The 25,965-nt window shown below is 37.3% G+C and overlaps 3 protein-coding genes across 3 annotated transcripts; all 3 read left to right on the forward strand.

The window, feature by feature from the left end:
• Nucleotides 1-68: 68 nt before the first annotated feature.
• On the forward strand, nt 69-3,513 carry cbln20 (cerebellin 20). The gene is made up of 4 exons (XM_017491388.3): nt 69-1,863; nt 2,106-2,210; nt 2,339-2,479; nt 2,695-3,513. Exons 1-4 carry the CDS (start codon nt 1,857-1,859, stop codon nt 3,120-3,122), a joined length of 681 nt encoding a protein of 226 aa, XP_017346877.1. The 5' UTR covers nt 69-1,856; the 3' UTR covers nt 3,123-3,513.
• Nucleotides 3,514-4,804: 1,291 nt separating this feature from the next.
• Nucleotides 4,805-8,796, forward strand: cbln18 (cerebellin 18). The gene is made up of 5 exons (XM_017491369.3): nt 4,805-4,901; nt 6,005-6,135; nt 7,266-7,445; nt 7,574-7,708; nt 8,234-8,796. Exons 2-5 carry the CDS (start codon nt 6,033-6,035, stop codon nt 8,536-8,538), a joined length of 723 nt encoding a protein of 240 aa, XP_017346858.1. The 5' UTR covers nt 4,805-4,901; nt 6,005-6,032; the 3' UTR covers nt 8,539-8,796.
• A 2,663-nt stretch (nt 8,797-11,459) lies between these two features.
• Nucleotides 11,460-25,671, forward strand: ano7 (anoctamin 7). The gene is made up of 24 exons (XM_017491366.3): nt 11,460-11,622; nt 12,932-13,089; nt 13,483-13,531; nt 13,877-14,025; nt 14,485-14,592; nt 15,253-15,389; nt 15,670-15,727; nt 16,867-16,977; nt 17,543-17,708; nt 17,968-18,058; nt 18,158-18,254; nt 18,337-18,480; nt 19,159-19,296; nt 19,393-19,491; nt 19,751-19,853; nt 19,943-20,054; nt 20,139-20,193; nt 20,369-20,466; nt 20,558-20,703; nt 23,351-23,556; nt 23,774-23,913; nt 24,112-24,202; nt 24,448-24,567; nt 24,661-25,671. The coding sequence occupies exons 2-24, from the start codon at nt 12,997-12,999 to the stop codon at nt 24,790-24,792; spliced, it is 2,643 nt and encodes an 880-aa protein (XP_017346855.1). The 5' UTR covers nt 11,460-11,622; nt 12,932-12,996; the 3' UTR covers nt 24,793-25,671.
• The last annotated feature ends 294 nt before the right edge of the window (nt 25,672-25,965 follow it).

A 25,965-nucleotide genomic window follows, 5' to 3' on the forward strand; every position in this document is an offset into this window, starting at 1 on the left:
TTTATAGAATATTATTAATATTTCATCAGATAATTCCAAAAACAGAAAAAAATCATAGATTTTTGTATCAGTCTTCATGTTCTGTTGGTATCTCATTTGATTTCTTCCTGTATTTTTGCACATTTAGGCTTTGGTCTCTGGTCTATTTTCACTGTTCTCCCTATGCAACATTTGGGCTTGTCCTGAAATCAAGTACACAGAAAATGTTTAAAGTACCTCTGAACTTAAAGATATGATTTTTGAATAGTTACTTTTTGGATGGCAGATTATACAGATACAGTATAACACAGTACAAAAGTCATACAATAAGTTCATGATGGTTTGAGCCTATCATAGTCCAATATTACATTTACTTGGGAAGAAGGTTATTTAGCCCCATAAACTAGCTAATTTACTAAGCTAATTTTACTAATGTCATTGAACACTGAATATAACAAAATTGTTATTTTGTAGAGTTTGGGCTACTGGTAAATAAATCAGAATATGAGAACCATATTAGAATATGTCTCTGTGAAAATTTGTGAGCTATTTTAATGGTTTTTACATTATTATATAAGCTATACCATATATTTACTTATTCATATATATTCATAGATCCTGACATTTTAATCAAGGTCAGGAAGTAGAAATGTTCCTAGACATTTTTTAAACATAAGTCAACATGAATCCAGGGAGTAACTGCAGTAGTACACAGTGTGCTCAGGAGTGTGTGTGTGTGTGGAGTCGGGGGGGATTTGAAAAACCTGTTATTTTTGGTTTATTACTACAGAATAAAGACCCAAAACAACTTATTCAGCAAAGTTCTAATTAAATCCTCTTGATCTCACACCTGCTATTTCTGTAGTGTTCACGCTGGTCCTGTTTGCTCATGTCATGTGTGGTGCTTTAAATGGAGATCTATTTAAAGCGAGCCTAAATTAGAAGCTCACTGTGACAGAGGAATGGATGGAAATAACACAAATGAGCAATTCTCACAGCTCAAACTAACTTTTCTCCTTTTCCACTTAGAAAAGGGAATGACTAGAAAGGAACCTCAGCTGTGTCTGTGCTGGCTAAGACAGACGTGTTTCTAAATGCAGAGATTTGTAATAAGGCCATCATATACATATACAGTTGATCATGTATATCTTAAATTTATATTCTTTTTATTATTATTATTATTATTATTATTATTGATTATATTTTATGGCAGTTATTATAGTTGTTTTAAAATGATTCCAGTCACACTAATGGAATTTTTTTAAAAATAGGAAATTGTTAATTTCCTAAGATAGAGATAAAGAACTTATTTAATTATAAATGCTATTGGCCTGAGAACTGCAATGTTAATAAAACTAGGAAAAGCCATTTGATGGCACATATTTGAATTGTTGGAATCTGCTCATAAAAATAAATGCATGCTGTGAACATTTGAATTTTTTTTTTTTAGACTGGAAGGTGTCTCAGGCTCAGGGTTTGGAATCATCAAGGAGGTGTCTAAGAACCCCAGTTGAGATAACAGTGCTCCAGTGTAGCAGCTCTTTTTCATGTCAAAAAGCAAACAATCTCAAATGGCTCAAAAAGCTTCAACATTTCTTTGGAGCATTGTAGTTAGCATCAGATCAGCTGCTCAGCTCCCAATAGATGCTGACCTGGACTGTAATTGTGCACTGGTTTACGGTTTATTGGAGTAATACAATATAGTACAATGTGCTTCAGATGACCGATAATGCAAGTCCTACATATTGCTTATCACTTGGACAAAGACATGCAGGTTGTGTCCTCACCTAGAGAAAGCAAGAGGTGGAGCCGAACAAACCTTTATAGCTAAACCTCTGCAACCTGAGGGCAAACATTGTCCCTGATCACACAGCAGAATGAAAGGTAAGACTGACCTTAAACCTGCATAAATTGGTAAGGAATATGAATAATTTGCTGTGAACAAACACAACATCCAAATAAAACTCTCTAAATTATCTACTTGGATTATCCCAAAGTCTGGCATTAGATATATTATATATTTATAGTCAATTTGAAAATAAGCTTTTGACTGGATGTTTGTGGATGTTGGTAGATCCTAATTCTCTAAAAACACTTCTTTTGCTATAAATTCTTTCCTAATCCAGGCCTTGTGTTCCTGTGCCTGATTGGATGTTCTCTTGCAAACGATGCTGTATACTCTTGGAATGGCCCCGGAGAGCCAAGTCAGCCAGATCCTGGCACTGGCAACAGTAAAAACAAAGCACTCTTTAATGATAATTAAAGTAATCTTAAATTTAATCTAAGGAACTCTCTTTGTGGTATTGTTTGGATGAATTGAAAGGTGAATTAGAAGCTGATCATTGTTTTTTATCTGTAGTTTGTCTCACTGACTCTGACACCTGCAACTGTTGCCTGATGCAAACACAGATGATGAGAATGGAGAGTTTCTTCAACATGAGCCTGAATGAGATGCGCAAGAATCTGGAGAAAGCTGAAACTGCTCTGAACTATGTGCGCTGTGAGTAAACCTAGCTTTGCTTGAAATCTTGCAGGGTTAGCTGGCAAATTCATGCTAGCTCATAATACCCATTACTCTTCACTCTGTTGGTTGTTAGTGCTGTTCGTTGAGCCATTCTCCGACACTTGCAAGTAAGTGTCCCTCAGTTGTTGACTCTCTCTCTCTCTCTCTCTCTCTCTCTCTCTCTCTCTCTCTCTCTCTCTGTGTTTCCTCAGCTAGCCGCAGTGCCTTTTCAGTGGCACTGACTGATGTTCGTCGATGCCTGACATCCAGCCGAGATGACATGGTAGTGAAGTACCAGTCTATATTCATTAACTTAGGTGACGGATACAATATCAGTACAGGTGCCTTCACGGTCCCACGTTCAGGGGTCTATGTACTGGCTCTTACAGTGTACAGTGACGCAGGTGCCCCTGGTGCCCTCTTGGCTGCCTGTGTTCGTTTGCGTAAAAATGGTCGGGTGATTGCAGCACTCAGTGAGTACAACACACAGGACCAGGAGGACAGTGCTACCACCGTCCTGGCAATGCAGATGCAGGCTGGGGATAAGGTGGATGTGATTCTCCCTTCCGGCTGCAACCTGTGCGATGACAACAGCCATTTCAACACTTTCAGTGGCTTTTTACTTTATGCTACAGATTAAAAAAATTCATTCTCTGATCCCATATCTGTGTTCAGTGGCTTTTTACTTTATGCTACAGATTTTAAAAATGTTTCATTCTTTGATCCCATGTCTGTGTTCAGACTTTTGCAGTGATCCTCATGATCTTTCAAAATCAAGGCTATGTATCCATTGGCTCCCAAATCCAATTCCTGATCAGTTTGTTGGGTTTCCAGTTAATAATTAAGCTCCAGGTTCAACATGGCTGCCACAGGTTTAATGTATACTGTGTAAAATGGGCATTCAAAAAACAGTTTCTTCTTCTTCTTTTGTTCATCTTTAACCCTTAAGTAAATGTCTGTATAAGTTGTATAACAAAGAACTAAGTGTTCTTATTCAAGTGAATTTAAAATAAAGAGGACTGAAGAACAAATATATTTTGTATTTATTCTTTCTGCTGATATGTAATATGTAAGAATGGGCTTAAAAATGTTATGATTGGTATATATTTAAACAACAGCATACAAACCATAACAGCATATTGCGATAGCAATAGCCAATTCAGAATAATGGCATAAAACTAAAATGACCCATGTGACTTTGCTTGTTATTTAATAACAGAACATTTGCTACAATGTTGTCTTCAGATAATTAAAGTTGACAGCATATAGCTAATATATTATGCTCCAAAATATATATTATTAAAAAACATAACAATTAAAGCTCTGTGCCAGGAGACAAAATATTTGTGTACTGACTCCTAGTCCTTGAGCTGTGGAAAAATGCTATATAAATAAAACATTATTATTATTATATAGTATTCACATCTCTGTCCTTCCTTGGACCCAATTCAACCTACCATGTAATATCAGTAATGCTTGTAGAGCAATAGTAAGTGATATTACCCATGTACTTGCACAACTCCCTTACAATCATTATTATACACCACTCAAGACATATGTGAAGGCAACTGCGCATTATATCTTATTTTGATTCAAGTTCTAAATAATGATGAACTAAAACCTGCAGGCCCATATAGTATACTTCAACTGAAGCTTTCAAATAATAACGATACTTTTAACGATCCATTTTAAGCTAATCCTGATTTTAACAAAATTATATTCCAAATTCCAAAACAAAATTATATAAACATTCTAATCACCAATCCTTTACTGCATATGAAACACCTGTGCTTTTTAATATTGAGTGTGTTTTTCCTTTCACAGGTGATAAGATCACTAGGCATGGTCCACACCCTAATATGAGAATCAGGCTAAAAATCCTGTACCTGCCTCAGCACAGGGATTACTGATCAAGAGATAGAACAAATAAATGCAGCAATAATAAAACAAACCCTCTCTGGATACACAAGGCTCAAATGGCTGATATCCATAATGGCTAAAATAACACCCAGAGTGCTGGAAACATGATCCTGGTGAGTTTATAACCCATATGAAACAGACACACACACACACACACACACACACACACACACACACACACACACACACACACACACACACACACACACACACATTTCTAGCTCCCAAGTGGGCTTCATGGGATAGATACAGGATACAGTAACAGAGAGGATGTGTTTCACACATCCCCATATTCCCATCAGCTCATACAAAGGCTGGACTGCAGTGTCATTAATTCTACCAAAGACACAAGATAAGGTGCACACACAAACACACACACACACACACACACACACACACACACATGAACACACGCATGCACACAAACACACATAGACCTCAGAAACAGACTTTGCTTAGTTGCCTCTGCTCATCTGCTTCAACATCTCTCAGAATCGTAGTGAGTATATGAATAACTCATTTAAAATGATACAAAATGTATGAATCAAATGCTGGTCTTATATAATGGATGCAACATCAGATTGATTTAAATTTTCTGAGCAGATTGTGTCATTTTCTACACTCAGTTGAAAGATAATGAATTAACATCAACATACTAAATAACAGCATACCTAATAATAAACTAGCAACCAGTTAAATAGTAGTTTATAAGGAATAAAATGTAGTAAGAAATAAGTGGCTAACTAAGTGCATACTGTATGTAAAGTTTTTAAACTTGGCCTCTATGTATTGCATCTATGGTAGATGACTGATTACTATGGAGGACTGATTACTTTAATACACTTTCCTGTAGTGAGAGAAGAACAGAGACCCAGCTGAATCAAAATTCACTTATAGTGGAAGTTTATGGGCAATTGCTGAAAAGATTTCTATAGCGCTTATCCCAGGGAGCATGGGGCACAAGGCGGGGTACACCCTGGACAGGGTGCCAATTGTAGTAATACAGTAAACAGTGATTCTGTTTAGGTAAAAGACAGGGTATATTCTGTATTATTATTGACCAGGTATCCATACATGATCATGCCAAAACTGACTATGTGGGTGAAGTATAATCACATTTTTTCTTCGGAAATAGTAGTTTATTGATTGCCCCAACAACTGCCCTTAGACATCCATTATAATTGAGAAAACTGTTGAAAAATGATGAAGTGTTGCTTTAAGTGTTAATACTCATGACATGCAATTGTTTAATGCAAATTCAAATAGTAATAGTTGGGGTGAGTAAATAGTTATTTTGGTTACTCATCACTTATCCAAGCACTTTCAGGCTGAAACTGACTATGGTGCTGAGGCATAATCCCACCTTTTCCCCTGTAAAATGTAGTTTATTGGATGCCTCAACAACACCCCTCCATTAGAAGTATTTCTTTAAGTGCTGAAATGCATGATGTGCAATATTCTACATTCATGTAAAAATGTCTATTGCCTTGGATTTATACATTTGAATGAATCAACATTTTAAACCAGCAGTTTAAATATATGCATGTTCTAACTTTTTCTACAAAAGCAATAGTGAATTTTTTTCTCTTTGTCTTTCCAAAGACAAGATTCTTCAGTGAGCAAGTTAAGGATGAAGATAGCTGTAGTGGCTGTTCTGGGCCTGCTGGGGGCACTGTGTCCATGCTCCATGGCACAAGCAAGCAGTACCTTAGATACTATATGGCAAGCTGCAGGTAAGCTCCTTTTATAGTGGAGGGCTATACAGTGCCCTCCACTAATATTGGCACCCTTGGTAAATATGAGCAAAGAAAGTTGTGAAAAATTGTCATTATTGTTTAACCTTTGATCTTTTGTTAAAAAAAAAAAAAATCACAAAAATACTCTGCTCTCATGGATATCAAACAATTGCAAACACAACACAGGTTTATATATATAAAAATATCTTTGTTAAATATATTTGAGCAATAATTATTGGCACTCTATTAATCAATACTCTGTGCTACCTCCCTTTACCAAGATAACAGATCTGAGTCTTCTCCTATAATGCCTGATGAAGTTGGAGAATACATGGCAAGGGATCACTTCCAGTAGTGTCTGGCAAACTGAAGAGGCTTGAGTTTGTTTTTGAATGAGAGTAGAGGCTTTTTTCCTTCAAACTGTTCCAAACAACTTGTGGTGATGTAGGTGACTTTGGATTGTAGTTTTGGAGACTTTCTGACCCCAAGATGCAACTAACTTCTGCAATTCTCCAGCTGTCATCCTTGGAGATTTTTTGGCCACTCGAACCATCCTCTTCACAGTGCATTGAGACAATATAGACACATGTCCTCTTCCAGGTTGATTCATAACATATTGAGTTGACTGGAAGTTCTTAATTATTGCTCTGATGGTAAAATGGGCATTTTCAAGGCTTGTGCTATTTTCTTATAGACACTTCCCATTTTGTGAAGCTCAACAACCTTTTGCCACCATCACAGCTATATTCCTTGGTCTTACCCATTGTTATGAATGACTAAAGGAATTTGGCCTATGTGTTACCCCATATTTATATCCCTGTGAAACAGGAAGTCATGGTTGAACAATTTCAACTTCCTAGTCACCCAGGTGTACTAAAAAACTTAAAATATCATTGGGAAAATATTTCAAATATATTTTTCTCATATGAATTCAATATGAATTTTCAAATATATATATATATATATATATATATATATATATATATATATATATATATATATATATATATTTGATAAACCTGTGTTGCATTTGCAATTATACACTGTATACTACTTAACTAATGAATACATTTTTGACCAATGGATAAATAAAATCCAAGGTTTTGGTGCTGCTCTCTTGCACACAGCTAATTGGACCGGGACTTTTCCCTGTGGAGGATGGGACTGTAAGTGTGAATTCAGGAAGCCAAAAGGCTGCTGCTGTGTGGCTGGACCTCTTTTCCAGCTGGAGGAGGCAACCTTCATGCGCATGGTGGGCCTATGGAATGACTTGCGCAATCTCAGTACCCAGATAGAGGAGGTTACCGGTAACACTCGCTGTTTTCCTCACCAGTTCACCCACTTGTCCATCATCATTTGACTTGAAGAAAATCTAAGTGCTTTTGTTTACTAAAAATATGTTCATGTGGTTCTTTTTTTAAAAATTTATTTATAGCAGTTGGACATCATGTAGCATTTGTGGCTACAATGGTAGCTATGACTGGATGTTTTGGACCTTTCAACAAGAATGTGCCCATCTCTTACTGCAATGTCTCACTCAACCAAGGCTATGGGTATAGTCCTGCCCTGGGTGAGCATCCTTTCAAAATACATACAAAAGCCTCAGCTGAAAAATACACAAACTAAGCTGGTCAATGTGGTAGAATCTTTGCCAAATGGGAGGGTTATTTTACAGCTTCCTTATTACTTGGTTAAACTGAGCAATTAATGTTTTAGATTCTCTAATTGTGTTATTTTCTTTGAAAAAAACATTTCTACAACATAACATTAACAGAATCAGAATTTACCAGATGACAATTTACCAGATGCTCTACCATTTTGAATAGCTCAGCCTGCGTTTTGTCAGCTGTCCAGACAAAGCTGGATTTTTCAGCAGTGACTACAATCATCTTCCTACTGATTTTACTTTAAACCTAGTAGACACGGCAAGACTCGTAGCACATTTGTTGCTTTGGGGATCAACAGAATATAAATGATAACTTAAAACTCTTTATGTTCAAATGTAACTTTCATTAAAGACTTTCCAAGCCAACAAAATCATAAACATAAAGCTAGAGATATTGTATTTACTGATGTGATATTTACATGTGCTCAGGAACGTTCACAGCCCCACGTGCAGGCCTTTACTCCTTCTCCTACACGGTTTACTCTAATTTGGGAGCAGAAGGAGAGCGCATCTACCACAAGGTACAGCTGATGAAAGACGGCCAGGTAATAGCTTCCTCCTGGGAAGACAACCGTGAGGACTCAGAGGACAGTGCCACACAGACGGTGCTCCTTCAGCTGAAACAAGGCAACCAGGTTTATGTCGAGCTGGTGCTTGGAAGGTTTCTGTGTGCAGACACGCAGGGCTACAACTCCTTCAGTGGATACCTGGTCTATCCGCTCTCCGTCGTCTAACAGACAAATGTATTAGTACACAAGTATAGCAGCTATGCAACACCACACATTAATACTAGCACTTAGAACATTATGTTGATTCTGTATATCTAGAGTGTACTCAATATAATCTACAGGTGACCAATACTAAACAAAACTGATGTGTGAGTATGGTATATGTAAGAGCTCCATTTAACATGATATAGTAACTCATCAGTTCCCTTATAAAATTATATTGTAATGTATTGTAATGATTTAGTAATGTGAGCAATGGAATAAAAACTTTAAATAAACTTCATAATACTAACGTTTTCTTATTTTAGTGGTCTGTAATGTTGGTAAGACAGCCTTATAAAAAAGAAAACAAACAGCAGTACAAAAATGGTGAATTTTATTGTCAACATTGTACAGAAATTCATGCCACAGGGTATTACTTTCCATTCTGATGACCTTTTGCAAGTAAGAGGTCCATGTATGCACCGTCAATCAGGTCCTCCTTCTTCACACCCAAATCCTGCATCAGTTGGTGAGCAATGGCAACTCCTTCTTCTGGGCTCTGGTTTTCCTTCATAACTACCTGTATGAACACACACTGCAATTAGCAGCCTGCTATTTTAGTCATACATTCCCCCTCATACATCTTGAACAGGCTCCACTATACCTCAAGCTCCATGAAGTCGCCCAGGCCCTCCACAGAGTCCACATGCACTCGAGTCTGTCCCACCATATACAGGCGCCTCTCCTTTTTCACCTGGCCCACCTGTCCTAACGCATCTGATAGTACTCTCTACACATAAACAAAAAGACAAAATCCAGGATAAAACATGAGACGTCTCACCTTTCTGGGACTGGATGAAACCAGGGTACGCACAATTCAAAACCAAGTAATCAAACCCAATGCTTGTTTCGTCCAGGTTTTTCGACCTCCGAGAACATGCAGGTAGATGGATTGTAGGGCTGGGCAATATAATCGATACAATATCAATATCCTGATAATTGATTACGTGATACACTTACGGTCAGGCCTTGTGGATCATTTGTGGGAGTGATGGAGTAGTTGGACAGTTTGGGGCCACTCATGTCTGGTCTCTCATAGAATATCAGCTGTCCACTTCCATTCTGTGAGGCAACAGAATAACAGGTATAGCAAGGGATAATTTTTTTTTTACTTATTATTATTATTATTATTATTATTAATTACTATTATCTTCAAGTGAGCAGACTCACTAAGAAATCCCTTAGTTTGAGGCGACCCTCCTTCGACGTGTGGAAAAACGTGTCATGTTGGCGTATGATGGTCCCGTCAGAACCGCTCAACTCCCTCGCGCGCTTGGTCACGTGGTCGAGATCACGCAGCCACGCCTTTATTTCTACATTCGACGGCATGTCTGAAAAAATGTCAATAAGAATACTAATGACTTAGCAACACTTAAAATAGCTACAACTGAAAGAAAATACTGAGAAATATTAGTCACAATGGGAAATAATAAACTGTTTTGTTATCACTTACTGACTGCTGTGGTACACTGAAATGCAAATACACACAAAGCTGCACAATAAATTATAATAGTCCGTTAAATGTCAACTACTTGAAAGCGAACAGTTACTTCATTCATTCATTCATACACACACACACACACACACACCTTACAGTCACTGCATGCTGGGAATCCTGCTCATTATTATTTTTTGAAACTGTGAAATAAGAAGCATGAAACCACTTTCTTCCTTTTCATAATTAAAGCCCCAGGGCCTGACTCACAACCTCATCTCTAAATTGAAGTTTTATATTTATTCGCGACATGTGTTTTTCCACGTCTAATTATGTGTGTGTTTGTGTGAGGTACCAAACATCTGCCTGATATTCTTGCCTGTTAGACTGACCTACGCCTACCCAAGTGAATACAATATGGTTCATTATTGAGACACAGTTTTCAAACTAGATTAAAATACTCTTTGGGGCTAAAAGGTTTTCAGACTGGATTAAAATAAGTTATTTAGACAAAAATAAATAAATAAATAAATAAATAAAATTAAAAATAAAAAAATGGTAGGAGACATTGAAATAAGACCTCAGGACTGGCAGAGAGCCACTGGTTGCCTGTTGTAGCTTATCTGAATACCTGACTTTAATGCACTTTTCTTTACAAAATCAAATTAATAAATGTAAATATAACATAAGTATAAAATGAGTCTTCATGAGGGATCAATATGTAAAAATTGTGGTGAAACACTGAAATAAATTAAAGTTATATTAGGTCATATAACTTTACCTGGGCAGCCCAAATGGACTCTCCGTTTTAGCACATATTCAAATGCATTCAGAGCCCATACCCCAAACCAACAAACCCTCTTTTATCCCATGTAGGCCCTGGAAAGATGTGCTGAGAAGGTGATCTTAAATGATTGTTTTCCATAGCAATGTTTTCCAGTTTCCAGTGCACCCATATATCAGAACTGAGCCAATAATAGTGCCCCTTATTGGAGAGACTCCGCTTGATGTGTTGGGAGATGGAAGTAACCAGAACTGTTTAAAATTCATGTTACTTTGCATATTGTATATATTAGTTTTGGTGTTGTTATTTGAAAGGCTCACTTAATAATTGGCCTTCCGGGTCCAGCAGTCCCTAATTAAGGAAAACAAACTGCCGTTCCTGAGCCAACAAAAACACGCCTGATCACCCCTTTCTGACAAACAATATTCAGCAAAGGCCAGATTAAGCGTGAGCTAATTTGGATATCAGATTTTTTACAAGCAAATACCCTTAAAAAGGCAAGGTCTGAAAAACATACACCAACTTGTAGTGATCTCCATTCTGTATCATTCTGTGTATAAAGGTGTGTGTGTGTGTACAGTGAGTGCTACTGAGAGACTCCTCCTTAACAGCAAACAGGATGAAACACTCCCCCTACATCTCTCATCATTCTTTTGCAGTGCCTCCTACCTTATCTCTCTTGAGGGAAAGGGTTATAGTGAGTGCCACATCCTGTGCAACCGCTTTCTGGAACTGTAGACCATTCCCTATTAAAGATACAGTGCTGTGGAGGAAAGACCCTGAGGTGAGGAACAGAACAGAGGAGAAGAGAAAGTGCAGTCAGCAGCAGGTAAGCAATGAGCAAGTGAAACCTCAGTCAGAATATAAATCAAATGTAAATGTAGTGGGAAAATATTTGGCTGTCATGTAACTAAAAACTATCAAAACTGCAGTGATCGGATTACAGACAGAATAGTTTACATTTACACTGTTCTTGTGAGGACAATGAGTGCAATGTGATTTGCGTACTTCTGTGGTGAGAACACTCTGAAGTGTCACAGCTCCTTGCACAACTGGCATCCCACAGCCAAATGAGAATAATGTAGTCACACTACAGCACCATATAACAAAACAGCTTATTATGCAATGGGGGATATCATCATCATTAATTGTTAATACAGATACAACACAGAGAAAAACCTTCTGGTTGTATCAAGACTGACTGAAATACTTTAACAGCTTTTAGAGATATTTACAGTGATCACTGCCATTTTTACAGTGAATTGTAAATTGTAACTGGAATACAGCACATTGTAAATGCATGGTCATTTCCTGGTACTACGTATTATGAGTAAATGTCTAACCAAATAAAAGTTTTGTTTTTGATGAAGTTAGTCAGGATATAAGACCTATATAGTACATTTAAAAAATGTAAATAAATAAATAAAATCTTAGCAAGTCTGCAAATCTGTGATACATATAGACCTACAGTATAAGAAAAATAAGAAAGAAAAGAATACAACAACAACATAAACACTTCTGTACATTTCTGACAAAAGTCCTTCACCAGAGTGATGTCCAAAATTATGTGGATTTGTACTACATAATTCATATATCATTCTAACATGGTGATGTAGAACCCAGCTTTATATTCTCCATGTTCGAGTGTTCATTGGCTGAAAAGCTTCAGTATTACATTTTCTTCCTCTTCTGTGCTCAGATGTGATGTATTTGATTAATATTTGTACAACATTTCCATTGTGTGTTACAACAAATATTATGCTCAATGTCACCGCACTGGCACTGATGGTGAGTCAGAGACGGTTCAGTGTGTTACCCAGACCCAGGAGACAGAAAGACAGCAAGTGTCTCACATCTTTAGACTTGTGCACGTGGCCTGTGTTTTGTCTTGGTGTTTCCCCTGAATGGGGAATTATGTGCTCATTGTTTCCTTTAGGGATCTATTTACATTTGTTGTGCTAGATATTATTGCTAATTAGGTTAATTTTGTCAAAGCTGTTGATTCAGTGTTACTGTAATAAATCAAACACTTATCAACGTGTTCATATTTTTAATCCCTTTCTGTGGTTACTACAGTATGTGACGCTGAATTAAACACTTCCTTGTAACATGCTCGGCCATTTTGGAATGTTTTTCAGAGAGGGATTATATAGTTGGAGTGTAAGTGAAGAAGAGGAGTGCTGGCTCATACTGGAGGGCTATAATGAAGCAGAAGGGTGAAGTGGAAGATAGCACAACACTGATCACCATGTCTGAGCTCCCTGACTATAACTACGGAAGCATGGGCATGGGTGGAGTAAGTGTATGTGTGTGTGTGTGTGTGTGTGTGTGTGTGTGTGTGTGTGTGTGTGTGTGTGTGTGTTGAAAATCTGAGAGAATGAGCGAGTAGGAAAGAGATTGACCCTTTGATTCCCCTGCTTTGTGAGTGCATTATGAGCTCTTAATAATAAGTGATTAGTTTGCATGTGGCTTTATAGAAGGTCAGCACTGTCAAAAAACACCAACACATCAATTTTTAATCCCTCCTGTGCTTTGCATATTTGGTAACACATGACAAAATGTGTTTTCGTGTACCTTTGCGTTATATTCATTCTTGTTTGGCTAAACAAGTGGTAGGGTGAAGTGCTTTATTTTAGTTTGGTCTCCTGTATAACCGATAAGTAACGGATGACATATGGATCCCCCACAGTCACCTCAGAAGGATAGGAATGTGTTTAGTGATGGAGTCACATGCATTGGTAAGTCTGCATTTGATGTTTTTCAATATATATGTAAGTGAATGCAAAAAACAAAACAAAACCCAGTGTTACTGGAGGATGCAGTTAACAAATGAGCACATTCAATGAACTGTATAATATTTAAATTGTGCTCACGTACAATCCATTAGTCATGTATCTGATGAATAGCCTTGATTTTTTTTTACTAGACTTGATTTTACCAATGATCATGGCTTACGAGAGAAAACACACTAGTCACTAAATATAAATTCAAATAACATGGAACTTGCTAATCTAATGAACATATATTTATGTTTTTGTATTTGTGCTGTTACACTTTATTGTACTATGATTTTGAAATGTTAGATTTCGTGCTGGTATGGGAGGAGCCTGTGAATCAAGCAAAGCCTGATGAACCAGAAGACAAATCATCCAACACCACCAATGATATCCACAGGAAATGGAGGACGGAGTTCCTGTCCAGGCTGCAAACTGCTGGCCTGCATCAGGAGATGGTCAGTATCAAGTATTGACTCATAAATACCAGTCACACCACTTGAGTGATGATGAGTGATGATTAGTACATTCCAAAATATGCTATATAACTGCAGTATGCACGTACTGTATATGCCTGAGGAAAGAAACATGTTTATATTCAGTGAGAATGTTTGATTAGGCAAACATTGTCCATAGTGTGTGAATGTGCGAGCAATTGTGCCCTACAATGGGTTGGCACCTTGATAAGCTGTATGGAAAATGGATGAATAATTGCATTTTGGGAGTATTGGTGCAATAAACTATTATAAAGTAGTATAGTAGATGTACTGCAGAACTTGTAAACTTGATAGAAATGTTTATTTAATAAACTGTTTAGCCGAACACTGAAAGAGTTTTGTTTAGCTAAACTACTATGATGTTCCCTTTATATTTAATACTCTATTATTAATGTTTGATTAAATTGTGTCTGTTGTTAGAAAGAAGTTGTGCAGGGCAAGACAAAGACAACATATGTGCTCTTGAGTGCCCCCTGGAATGTACTATGTTATTATGCAGAGGAGATCAGCCTCCGGGTACCATTACAGGTGAGTCAAGTGGAACACACATAGGGAATGCAAATTACTGTACAGAAACTTTACTGAGGATCTGTTCATGAAAAATGTAAAATATACTATATGGCCAAAGGATGTGGACACCTGATGTGTGCTTGCTGAACATCCTATTCCAAAAACATGGGCAGTAATATGGAGTTGGTCCCCACTTTGTTGTTATAATAACCAGTATATTTAGGAACATGGTTGTGGAGATTTATGCTCATTCAACCATAAGGGTATTAGTGAGGTCAGACACTGATCTGATGAAGGTTTTCAGTGGGTTGAGGTCAGGGCTCTGTGCAGGCTACTCATGTTCTTCCACAGCAATATTGGCAAATCATATTTTCATGGAGCTCGCTCATGGAGGGGCATTTCATGCTAGAACAGGTCTGGGCTAGGCCCCAGGGAAATTGTAATGCTACAGCATATAAAGACATTGTAGAAAAATATGTGCTTCCAACTTTGTGGCAAAAGTTTGGAGAATAACCACATATGGGTGTGATGGTCAAGGTGTCCACATACTTTTGGCCATATAATGTAAATTTATGAAATGTGTTATTTCTGTCTGATGGATATGTGTTATTTCTGTCTGTCATGGGCTGTCTGTCTGATGGATATGTGTTATTTCTGTCTGATGGATCTGCTCTACAGGTTGAGACATCTCGAGAATCCAATTGGTCAGAAACAGCCCTCAGAAATTTACACATCCCTAATATCTTTGCTCAGGAAGTACCCAACCCTCCACCAGACTACTACACCTGCCAGTTCCGCTCGAACAAGCTGGAGAGGTACAGTATCACCTCTGCCCTGTTAGTGAGCTTCAGTGGCAGTCAAATGCTTGTTGTTTGTCTTTTTAACTATAATGAACATTCAGTTGATCATGCACTGGAAGGGTTTGTTATATATACTTCAGGAAGCAGGAATGTAAAGGTAGTTTTTAAATATAGTATGGGTCTGTTCACATACAGTAGTGTTTACACAGAGTTCGCTTGCTGTATTAACCCCTTACAGTCAAACACACACACACGCACAGACAGTACATTTATCGTGTCTATATTTTGCTTGCAGGTTTCTTGGCTATGAAAACAAGGAGACTTTCTTCAAGATGACACAGAGGCATCAAATTGTAAGCTTGAATGCTTGAAAGTATTCAAACAATAGCCAGATATGCTAGCTAATTTATCCATTAGCCTGTTTTACTGTTTTATAACATCATGTACACAGGGTGTGTTAAAGCACTGTGCATGAATAGGATACAAATTTGCCCGTCCAGCTACCAAACTGGTGTTGTGTCTCAAATCGCATGCTTATGTACTATTCTAGAGCATTATTGACTACTAACACTAACTGCTTTTCCTACTACAGTTAGTGTTTGAATTTTAAATACCTCTCATGTCACCTTCAAACTTAAAGAAGAGTCTGTTTGGTGTACCAGCTTTTGGGATTTTCTAGAATATAAATTCTTTTGAATGTAAGGTGACAGTTTTCAATTTGAGACTAAGCCCATGACAACAGTCACGACTATGGCAGAAAATTTTTGAAGAGACAGAGCGTTGCTGTGTATGAAATCTCCAAACATATATATATATATATATATATATATATATATATATATATATATATATATATATATATATATATATATATATATATATATAGTATGTATAAAGTGCATATAACATGTATTTATTATATCACAGTGCTAATGACATCCTTCTGACTGGTCAGAAGGTGTTGATTAATTTAAAAAATTTCTAAAACAGCACAACTATAATACTGATGGCTGTAATTCGGAGGACAGTCTTCAGGACAGAGGACTCATGACAAGCTGTATTTTTTTGTATTATTAACTTAAGAGAGAGAAGACAAGAGAGGCTGTTAAGCAAAGGATCGTTTATTGCTGTTATACGTGACAACAAAAACTTGTTTTGGGGCAGTTTCTCAACATTAAATGTAACTGTATATTACTAAAAATTTACCCTGTGTTTTTCCTTAAATATTGAAATAATTTTTTTTGCCACATCTATTGTATAAGAGGAAAAAACACTTCAGGATGTACTGTCACAGGAAAATAATAATGTTTGGGGTAAGCACCACACCACCCCATCGTTTATTATTTCCCTACAACAACACACCATATAGTGTTTTATTTATTACTTATTGCATAGTGTTTTACATGGGGAAAATGTCCCTAATTCTGAATAACATATCACTGACACTACTAAATGTGACATACTGATAATATTCTCTACTTTTGTCCCACAGCTGTATGAGATGTTAGCTAGGACTCAGTTTGGAACGTTAAAGAGGGGAGAGGTTGGGATAGCCAGGTTGGTCAGTGAGAATGTGTTCACTGCTGCCTATCCCTTACATGAGGTGAATCTCTTTTACACTCAGATGTAATATTGCTATGAGAAGAATGCAAAGATGTAAAAAAAAAAAAAAAAAAGGCTCTGCTGCTTTAAATGTTTCTCTTCTCCAGAGGGTTTATGTTTTAAACATAAAGTCATATTGGCCAATATAGAAAATATCGAACCTATCCTTCAACAAGTCATGTAGCTGGCAGGAAGATTGAATACAAAAATGCTCATTTATTATTATTTTTTATATTTCATGTGCATTCACTCGCAATCATGAGCATCTTTGTTCAGTGTAGGTACAAGAATGTTTATAATAAATAAAGATTTTAGATAAAGTTGTCCTTCTATATACATACATAGATACATACACACCCACACACACACACACACACCCACATGCACACACACACACACACACACACACACAGATATATATGTATATATATATATATATATATATATATATATATATATATATATATATATATATATATATATATATACATAAAACCTTGCTTGATATTGTCCCTCGTGGCTTTACATACTAACCATTACACTCATTCTGTCACTGTTGTTTTAAGGGGCATTATCACCTTCCCAAAAGTCCACTTAACCCTGACTCTCTGAGCATGAGGCAGATCTTGTATCAGTATTGGGCACGTTGGGGCTGCTGGAAGAAATACCAGCCCCTGGACCACATTCGTGAATATTTCGGCGAGAAGGTCGCACTCTACTTTGCCTGGTTAGGTACGTGGTATAAAGATGTGCAAATGTAAACTAAATAAAAACATACTGTGATGTTGTATTTAAATACTTGTGTTTGCTTCACTGAGAAAACAGATTAAGTGGTGATATTTGTAAAGTTTGTGTTTCTTATCTAAATGTAAATAGTGTTTGACAAGTTTTACCCCACCCAATTCTCACACTTACTATATTTTTAATCATCTCTCTCTCTCTCTCCTCTCTCTCTCTCTCTCTCTCTCTCTCTCTCTCTCTCTCTCTCCAGGCTTTTATACAGGGTGGCTACTTCCTGCTGCAGTTGTAGGCTTCCTCATGTCTTTATTTGGAATCTGGCTTATGGTCACTGATGTCCCAGCGTGAGTGATATTGATATCTTTCACCTAGGCCAAGAGTATTAGTAGAGTATTCCTATTCATGACCTTTAACCTTTATGATCTATTATATGTTTCCCTTAGGCTGGAGATGTGCAACAGTGGTGACAGTATTGTCATGTGTCCAATCTGTAACATCTGCAGCTACTGGAACCTCTCCAGCATCTGCTATACTTATAAAGTGGGTTTAAGGAGTCTGCGTGAACGGTACTGTGTAAGTTAGTGTGCTCTATGTAGTAAAATATTGTCTTATTTTGCCACAGGCAGGATTATTATTTGACAATGGTGGAACGGTGTTCTTCAGTATTTTCATGTCCCTCTGGGCAGTCACCTTCCTGGAGTACTGGAAGCGTACCAGCTCTGTCCTGGCCCACAGATGGGACTGCTCCGAGTTTGAGGAGACTGAGGTAAGGAGAGAATTGAAGAAGACTCTCGACAGCCATGTAGCTGTTACAAACATCAAAACAGTGACGTGGGGAAAATAATTATCCATATTATCTTAATTTCTGACCTTGGAGGTCATCAGTGTGTGTGTGTGTGTGTGTGTGAGTGTAAGAGGTTAATACATACTGTATTAGAAATATAACAAGTCTTTCACTGATTAAAGGAGCAGTATGCAACTTTCAGTTGTCAGCATTAACATTAACACACCCTCTCCTCCCTCCAGCCAACCACTGCACCCGTCAAAATATGTATGCCTTATGAGGAATGAGGAAAGATGGTAGAGCGAATGCTGTCTTTATGCACTTGAGTCCTGCCTCTCAATGCATGTTACACTGGGCCATGTAAATGCAAACTTGAAATGAACAAAACAGGCAGTTAAATTGCAATAAAATATTGTAGATTACATATTTTTCTAAGGAAATTTTCAAATTATATGATTTTATAGGACTAAAAACACCTTTCAACATAACATACTGCACCTTTAAATAATGCAGGAGGAGTAGAGCAGATTAATATGGAAAATAGCTCTACATCAAATATACTACACAGGTTTCACGCTAGAATGTGTCTCAGGATTTTGTAATTAGACATGTTGTAGCTGTTTTATAGCTACATCTTCATATCATCGATTTTAATTTTAGGAAAGGCCAAGGCCAGAGTTCACTGCCATGGCACCAATGACAGTCCGTAATCCTATAACAGGGGCGGAGGAGCCACATTTCCCAGAGATTAGCCGGTTTCGGCGCATGGTGACTGGCAACATGGTCATCATTCTGATGGTAAAGTAAAAATGACAAGGAAATGAACTTCCTCCTTTTATCCTTGTGTTAAAGAACGTTCCATTTGTATTTTGATACTAAGTTTGATCTCGGCAGGTTGCTGTAGTTTTGATGTTCTTGATAGCTATTATCCTCTACCGGACCATCCTGAGCATCATCATCTACAATTCTCAGAATTCTTTTTTCATATTCTCTGTAAGTACATTTTGGCTATTATAAAGCACTGGCTGTATCATACTTTTGAATAACATCATTATCATTATTTGAAATATCAGAATAGTATTGTTGTCTTTTTAATCTATTAAGCTATGAAGTACTTTTTTCATCAAAGGCTGTACAGGGGATTCATTGACAAGCAAACAGTGTATTTGCCTAATAAATAAGCATATGTTTAATTGTAAAAGCTGGCCCTAGTTGATTTGTACCAGTGCTGTGCTCTTTGTCTACACCACAGGCTGGGAGGATAGCAAGTCTCACTGGCTCAGTGCTAAACTTGGTGGTGATTATGTTACTATCTAAGGTCTACACACGTCTTGCCCAAATCCTGACCCGATGGGGTGAGCAAGCATGTGCTGAAGTTTCATCCGTGGTTGTTGTGATAATGCAGAGCTCATGTTTTTTTTGTTTGTTTTTTTACCACCAACAGAAATGCACCGTACTCAGACCAAATATGAAGATGCTTTTATTCTCAAAGTGTTCATCTTCCAGTTTGTCAACTTCTACTCTTCTCCCGTGTACATTGCATTTTTTAAGGGCAGGTGAGTTTACAGCAAACACTGTTCAGTTCATGTGAAAATAAACAGTTGAATTATAAGTGGTGTTTTTTTTTGTTTTTTTTAAAGGTTTGTTGGATATCCTGGTAACTATTATACACTTTTTGGGATTCGAAATGAAGATGTGAGTATAAAGTGCATTTATGTTGATACTGTTTCATTAATTAGTTGTTCAGTGGTTTTCATTCATTTGTATTAATTCCTTTTTTTCTGAATTCCATGAATAGCATTAAACAACAATGCTTATTTAATAAAGTTTTCAGTCTTAGTGATCTCATCGGTTCATCTGATTTTTCCAGTGTGGTGCTTCGGGATGTCTTATTGAGCTTGCTCAAGAGCTGTTGGTCATCATGGTAGGAAAACAAGTCATCAACAATGTTCAAGAATTTGTTGTTCCGTAAGTCTCCATTTCTTTACAACAAAAAAGCTGAATTTTCAGATTTTTCCTTTAAAATGCTTAAAAATGCATCTTTTCTTGACCCCATCAGTAAGTTAAAGGCATGGTGGTACAAGCGGAAACTTCATCCAGCTCAAAGAGAGAAGGGAACAAATGATCAAGATGGTTTGGCACCCTGGGAAACGGATTATAGTCTGTTGGTGTGTGAGGGCCTATTTGATGAATATCTGGAAATGGGTGAGTTGTTAAATTTAATATCATTCCCACACTTAAATTCCCACACTGATTTTTTTACATATAGAAAACATCTCTGATTTGAATGCTTTCATGAAGCTTCTCACATGTTATATAAACACTAGGTATTTTTTTTAATAGATGTATTGCTTAAGCTATTGTATAAGTGGGAATAAACACTGCTAATTTGAAAGATCCATCTTCAGTCTGAATCACAGGCTTCAAAGCAGGAGTAAGTTATGTCATGGTTAAAATAGGGCACCTAATAAAGAAATAAATAATGGTTGGGCATGTTGTTATAGTAAAATATTCAATGCCATAGCCATATGACGCAGCCTGATGCAAAATAGACTCAATGTTATTGATTATTTACCGATAACTGCACATCCTGTAGCAGATTTAATGCCCTTAACATTTTTAACATTGAATGTTTTTAATGTTTTAAAGTTTAATGTATTTAACGTCAGCAAGACGGGTTCCTATTATCAGATTTTGCCAGCTCTGAACAGTCTTTCCCTCACCAGTCTCTCTTTATTTTCTCTCTTTAAGTTAATAAAACAAATAACCAAGGAAAAAAAATACACAGCTTGGCAAATTACTGTGAAACTTGACAGCACAACATCCTCTGTCCTGAAGACACTCCCATTGGAAAAACAAACAAACTGGTTTAACGAACAAACTGGTCTAACAAAGTACTGACAATTGACACTCAAGACTTGTTTCATAAATTGTAGATAAGCTTTTCTGTGCCAATATAAATATACTCAATCATAACATTATATATATATATATATATATATATATATATATATATATATATATATATATATATATATATATATATATATATATATATGTACAGTGAGGGAAAAAAGTATTTGATCCCCTGCTGATTTTGTACGTTTTCCCACTGACAAAGAAATGATCAGTCTATAATTTTAATGGTAGATTTATTTGAACAGTGAGAGACAGAATAACAACAAGAAAATCCAGAAAAACGCATGTCAAAAATGTTATAAATTGATTTGCATTTTAATGAGGGAAATAAGTATTTGACCCCCTCTCAATCCGAAAGATTTCTGGCTCCCAGGTGTCTTTTTTACAGGTCAAGAGCTGAGTGTTCCTAATCTCAGTTTGTTACCTGTATAAAAGACACCTGTCCACAGAAGCAATCAATCAATCAGATTCCAAACTCTCCACCATGGCCAAGACCAAAGAGCTCTCCAAGGATGTCAGGGACAAGATTGTAGACCTACACAAGTCTGGAATGGGCTACAAGACCATTGCCAAGCTGCTTAGTAAGAAGGTGACAACAGTTGGTGCGATTATTCGCAAATGGAAGAAACACAAAAAAACTGTCAATCTCCCTTGGCCTGGGGCTCCATGCAAGATCTCACCTTGTGGAGTTGCAATGATCATGAGAACAGTGAGGAATCAGCCCAGAACTACACGGGAGGATCTTGTCAATGATCTCAAGGCAGCTGGGACCATAGTTACCAAGAAAACAATTGGTAACACATTACGCCGTGAAGGACTGAAATCCTGCAGCACCCGCAAGATCCCCCTGCTCAAGAAAGCACATATACATGCCCGTCTGAAGTTTGCCAATGAACATCTGAATGATTCAGAGGACAACTGGGTGAAAGTGTTGTAGTCAGATGAGACCAAAATGAAGCTCTTTGGCATCAACTCAACTCGCCGTGTTTGGAGGAGGAGGAATGCTGCCTGTGACCCCAAGAACACCATCCCCACCATCAAACATGGAGGTGGAAACATTATGCTTTGGGGGTGTTTTTCTGCTAAGGGGACAGGACAACTTCACCTCATCAAAGGGACGATGGATGGGGCCATGTACCGTCAAATCTTGGGTGAGAACCTCCTTCCCTCAGCCAGGGCATTGAAAATGGGTCATGGATGGGTATTCCAGCATGACAGTGACCCAAAACACACAGCCAAGACAACAAAGGAGTAGCTCAAGAAGAAACACATTAAGGTCCTCGAGTGGCCTAGCCAGTCTCCAGACCTTAATCCCATAGGAAATCTGTGGAGGGAGCTGAAGGTTCGAGTTGCCAAACATCAGCCTCGAAACCTTAATGACTTGGAGAAGATCTGCAAAGAGGAGTGGGACAAAATCCCTCCTGAGATGTGTGCAAACCTGGTGGCCAACTACAAGAAACGTCTGACCTCTGTGATTGCCAACAAGGGATTTGCCACCAAGTACTAAGTCATGTTTTGCAGAGGGGTCAAATACATATTTCCCTCATTAAAATGCAAATCAATTTATAACATTTTTGACGTGTTTTTCTGGATTTTTTTTTTGTTATTCTGTCTCTCACTGTTCAAATAAATCTACCATTAAAATTATAGACTGATCATTTCTTTGTCAGTGGGCAAACGTACAAAATCATCAGGGGATCAAATACTTTTTTTCCTCACTGTATGTATATAAAACCCCAATACATTCAGAGGGGATTGTGTATATATTCAGTCCCCTGTGAAAGTACTGGGACGGCAAGGCCGATTCTTTTGTTTTTTGCTCTACACTGAAGACGTTCATCAAAAAATGAATATGGGATGATAGATCAGAATTTCATAATTTCTTGATATTTACTGCACATCTAGATGTACTCTTACTAACTCCTCTTTACAGTTCTGCAGTTTGGTTTCATTACAATCTTTGTGGCGGCTTGTCCCTTGGCACCACTCTTCGCGCTGGTGAATAACTGGGTGGAGGTACGTCTAGATGCACAGAAATTTGTGTGTGAGTACCGTAGGCCCGTGGCTCAGCGGGCACAGGACATCGGGATATGGTTTACAATCCTAGAGGTCATCACCTACCTGGCTGTGATTAGCAATGTGAGCATTCCTGCTTTATAATATATCTCGATGGCACAGCCTCTCTCCATTTTGTTGTTTCTTGTATGAATCATCATTAAAACATCTTTTGAAAATTTGCTGAAAGTATTTTTTAAGAGTGCCTTTTTTAGTGTAAACATAATCAGCGGAGCCACTAATGAGAGGTTAATGTGTTTTTGTTTTGGCCATGTCTAACTTCCTGTTCCTTTGTTATCAGGCTTTCCTGATTGCTTTCACATCTGATTTCCTGCCACGTCTCTACTATCGCTACACCACTGAGGGCACTCTGAAAGGCTACATCAATTTCACCCTCTCTGTTGCACCCAACAACTTCACCCAAAGTGATATGCAGTGCAGGTAGAGAGACTCTCCCAGTAAAGCATGCAGTTGTAGAGTGTTGATTTTATGACATTTGGAGGAAGTTTGCATAACTGCGTATTTAAAAACGGCACCTCCTTAAACATATCTGTCTACTGCCAAAGTACAAAGAAACTCTGATGTGTATTAAGAAAAAATGGCTATTTAGTAATCTGAAGTTACAATGTTTGTCTTCAGGTATCGGGGATTCAGAGACGAAAGGGGACATCACACTCCTGAGTACTATAATCTGCTGGCTATTCGACTAGGTTTCGTCATTATATTTGAGGTGTGTTCAGTATGTATTACTAAACTATCTATCTAAATTCATGCAATTTGTATTTAAAATGATTTAATTATTGATATGTTTGGAGGTGTACGGCGCACCTGTTTACATTTTAACAAACAAAGCTCATACTACACTATTACCACAAAAGCAGCTTAACCATTTGTATTTTTTCAACTTTGACAGGAACTTCATGCCTCTAATGTTCTGAGTGTAGGGTTCACATTCTCTTTTACATTTTGTTTCAGCATGTGGCATTCCTAATTGGGCGCATGATTGACTGGATGGTTCCTGATGTTCCAGAGGAGGTGGAGATAAAGATCAAGAGGGAGCACTACATGGCTAAAGAAGCTCTAGCTGAGAATCAGGTGAACCTGTCTTAGTTGATAATGTATTAGTTAAATACTTAAAGATTTAACTATATAAATGTGTAATCTTTGCTGTTGTCTGTCGATATGAAGGACTTAGAAGCGGCTGTAGAATCATCTGTATTACGACGCAGAGGAAAATCAGAGAGATCCACACCCTCACCTCAAGACACTCTCTCCTCTCTGCCAAGTGTGACTACTGAGGACATTTCTAAGGATGTTTGACATTTATCTAGGACATGGATGAGTGGACATGATGTATTCATAAGACTAAGAAAAAACACAAAGGTTCATGCTCTGGCTAATTAAAAATCAACCACAAAATAAGAATAAATGTTATTAAATTGGTTTAGTTCAAGTACTCAAATAGTCCACTGACCAATGACAATTTCTGTCCATCTGGACAAATCATTTGCTTGCTTGCTTGCTTTTGTATTTCTCAAAATCTTGTAAGGGCAATTGCACAACTACAGAATATCTTTATTTATAGTTTGATTATTGTGACACTACCAGTTTGAGAACTCAGTAATACAGTGCAATTGTGCAATCTCAGTCATGACAATTCAGTGATTACAAGATGTTATATTTTTACATGACACATAATTTTCAGAAGTCTCATACTGTATTATTACCCATACAATAATCTAAATAAATTCTTAAAAGAAGCAGGGGTTTTGTTTTAAAAGCATTCAATGTGTTATGAAACCTACATACAGTTATTATGTTTATTTTTATTATGTATTTATTATGTTTAGTATATTGTCCCCCACCATTTACATCTTACAGTACATTTACACACAGTAGAGATTAACACAATGCTCTTATCTCTATCTGTTTAGTATGCAAAATATTTGTATCTGTTTTCATATTCAGATTTAAACCATAAGTGGTTGTGGTCTAAACTAGATTTTTTATTTATTTTGATTTTTTTATGTTAACACTACCACTGTGCCCTGAAAACACTAGAAAACACTTAAAACTGAATTACTACTGTTTTTAAGTTTGCTATACTGTATTCTGGAAAGATCAGAAAAGTTTACTGGACATGTTGCTGTAAAACTACTATACTACTATAGAATGCACTATAAAACTTGAATGCTGTGATTCTGTGAGTCAAACTGGGGTCCATTATGAAGAAGGTCATAATAATGACTGTATGATTTTCTGAGAAGATTGTACAAAATTTTAAATATCTTTAAAAATTATTTAAAATGTAAAATGAATTTATTATTTTTGAGCTCAGAAAAGGGTGGCTTAGCGGTTAGCACGTTCGGCTCACACTACTAGGGTTGGGGGCTGCTGCTGCCCTGTGTGTGTTGAATTTGCATGTTCTCCCTGTGCTGCGGGGGTTTCCTCCGGGTACTCCAGTTTCCTCTCCCAGTCTAAAGACATGCATAG

Source organism: Ictalurus punctatus, chromosome 17 (assembly GCF_001660625.3).
Source record: "Ictalurus punctatus breed USDA103 chromosome 17, Coco_2.0, whole genome shotgun sequence".
Classification (NCBI taxonomy): domain Eukaryota; kingdom Metazoa; phylum Chordata; class Actinopteri; order Siluriformes; family Ictaluridae; genus Ictalurus; species Ictalurus punctatus.

Coding starts and splice junctions, on each gene's coding strand:
- cbln20 (XM_017491388.3), top strand. Junction 2,211..2,338: donor AGATCCTGGCACTGGCAACA/GTAAAAACAAAG, acceptor TTTTATCTGTAG/TTTGTCTCACTGACTCTGAC. Junction 2,480..2,694: donor TGCTCTGAACTATGTGCGCT/GTGAGTAAACCT, acceptor GTGTTTCCTCAG/CTAGCCGCAGTGCCTTTTCA.
- cbln18 (XM_017491369.3), top strand. CDS start 6,033: ATGAAGATAGCTGTAGTGGCTGTTCTGGGCCTGCTGGGGGCACTGTGT. Junction 7,446..7,573: donor CCAGATAGAGGAGGTTACCG/GTAACACTCGCT, acceptor ATTTATTTATAG/CAGTTGGACATCATGTAGCA. Junction 7,709..8,233: donor TGGGTATAGTCCTGCCCTGG/GTGAGCATCCTT, acceptor ACATGTGCTCAG/GAACGTTCACAGCCCCACGT.
- ano7 (XM_017491366.3), top strand. CDS start 12,997: ATGAAGCAGAAGGGTGAAGTGGAAGATAGCACAACACTGATCACCATG. Junction 18,255..18,336: donor GCATCTGCTATACTTATAAA/GTGGGTTTAAGG, acceptor ATTTTGCCACAG/GCAGGATTATTATTTGACAA. Junction 19,297..19,392: donor ACATGGTCATCATTCTGATG/GTAAAGTAAAAA, acceptor TGATCTCGGCAG/GTTGCTGTAGTTTTGATGTT.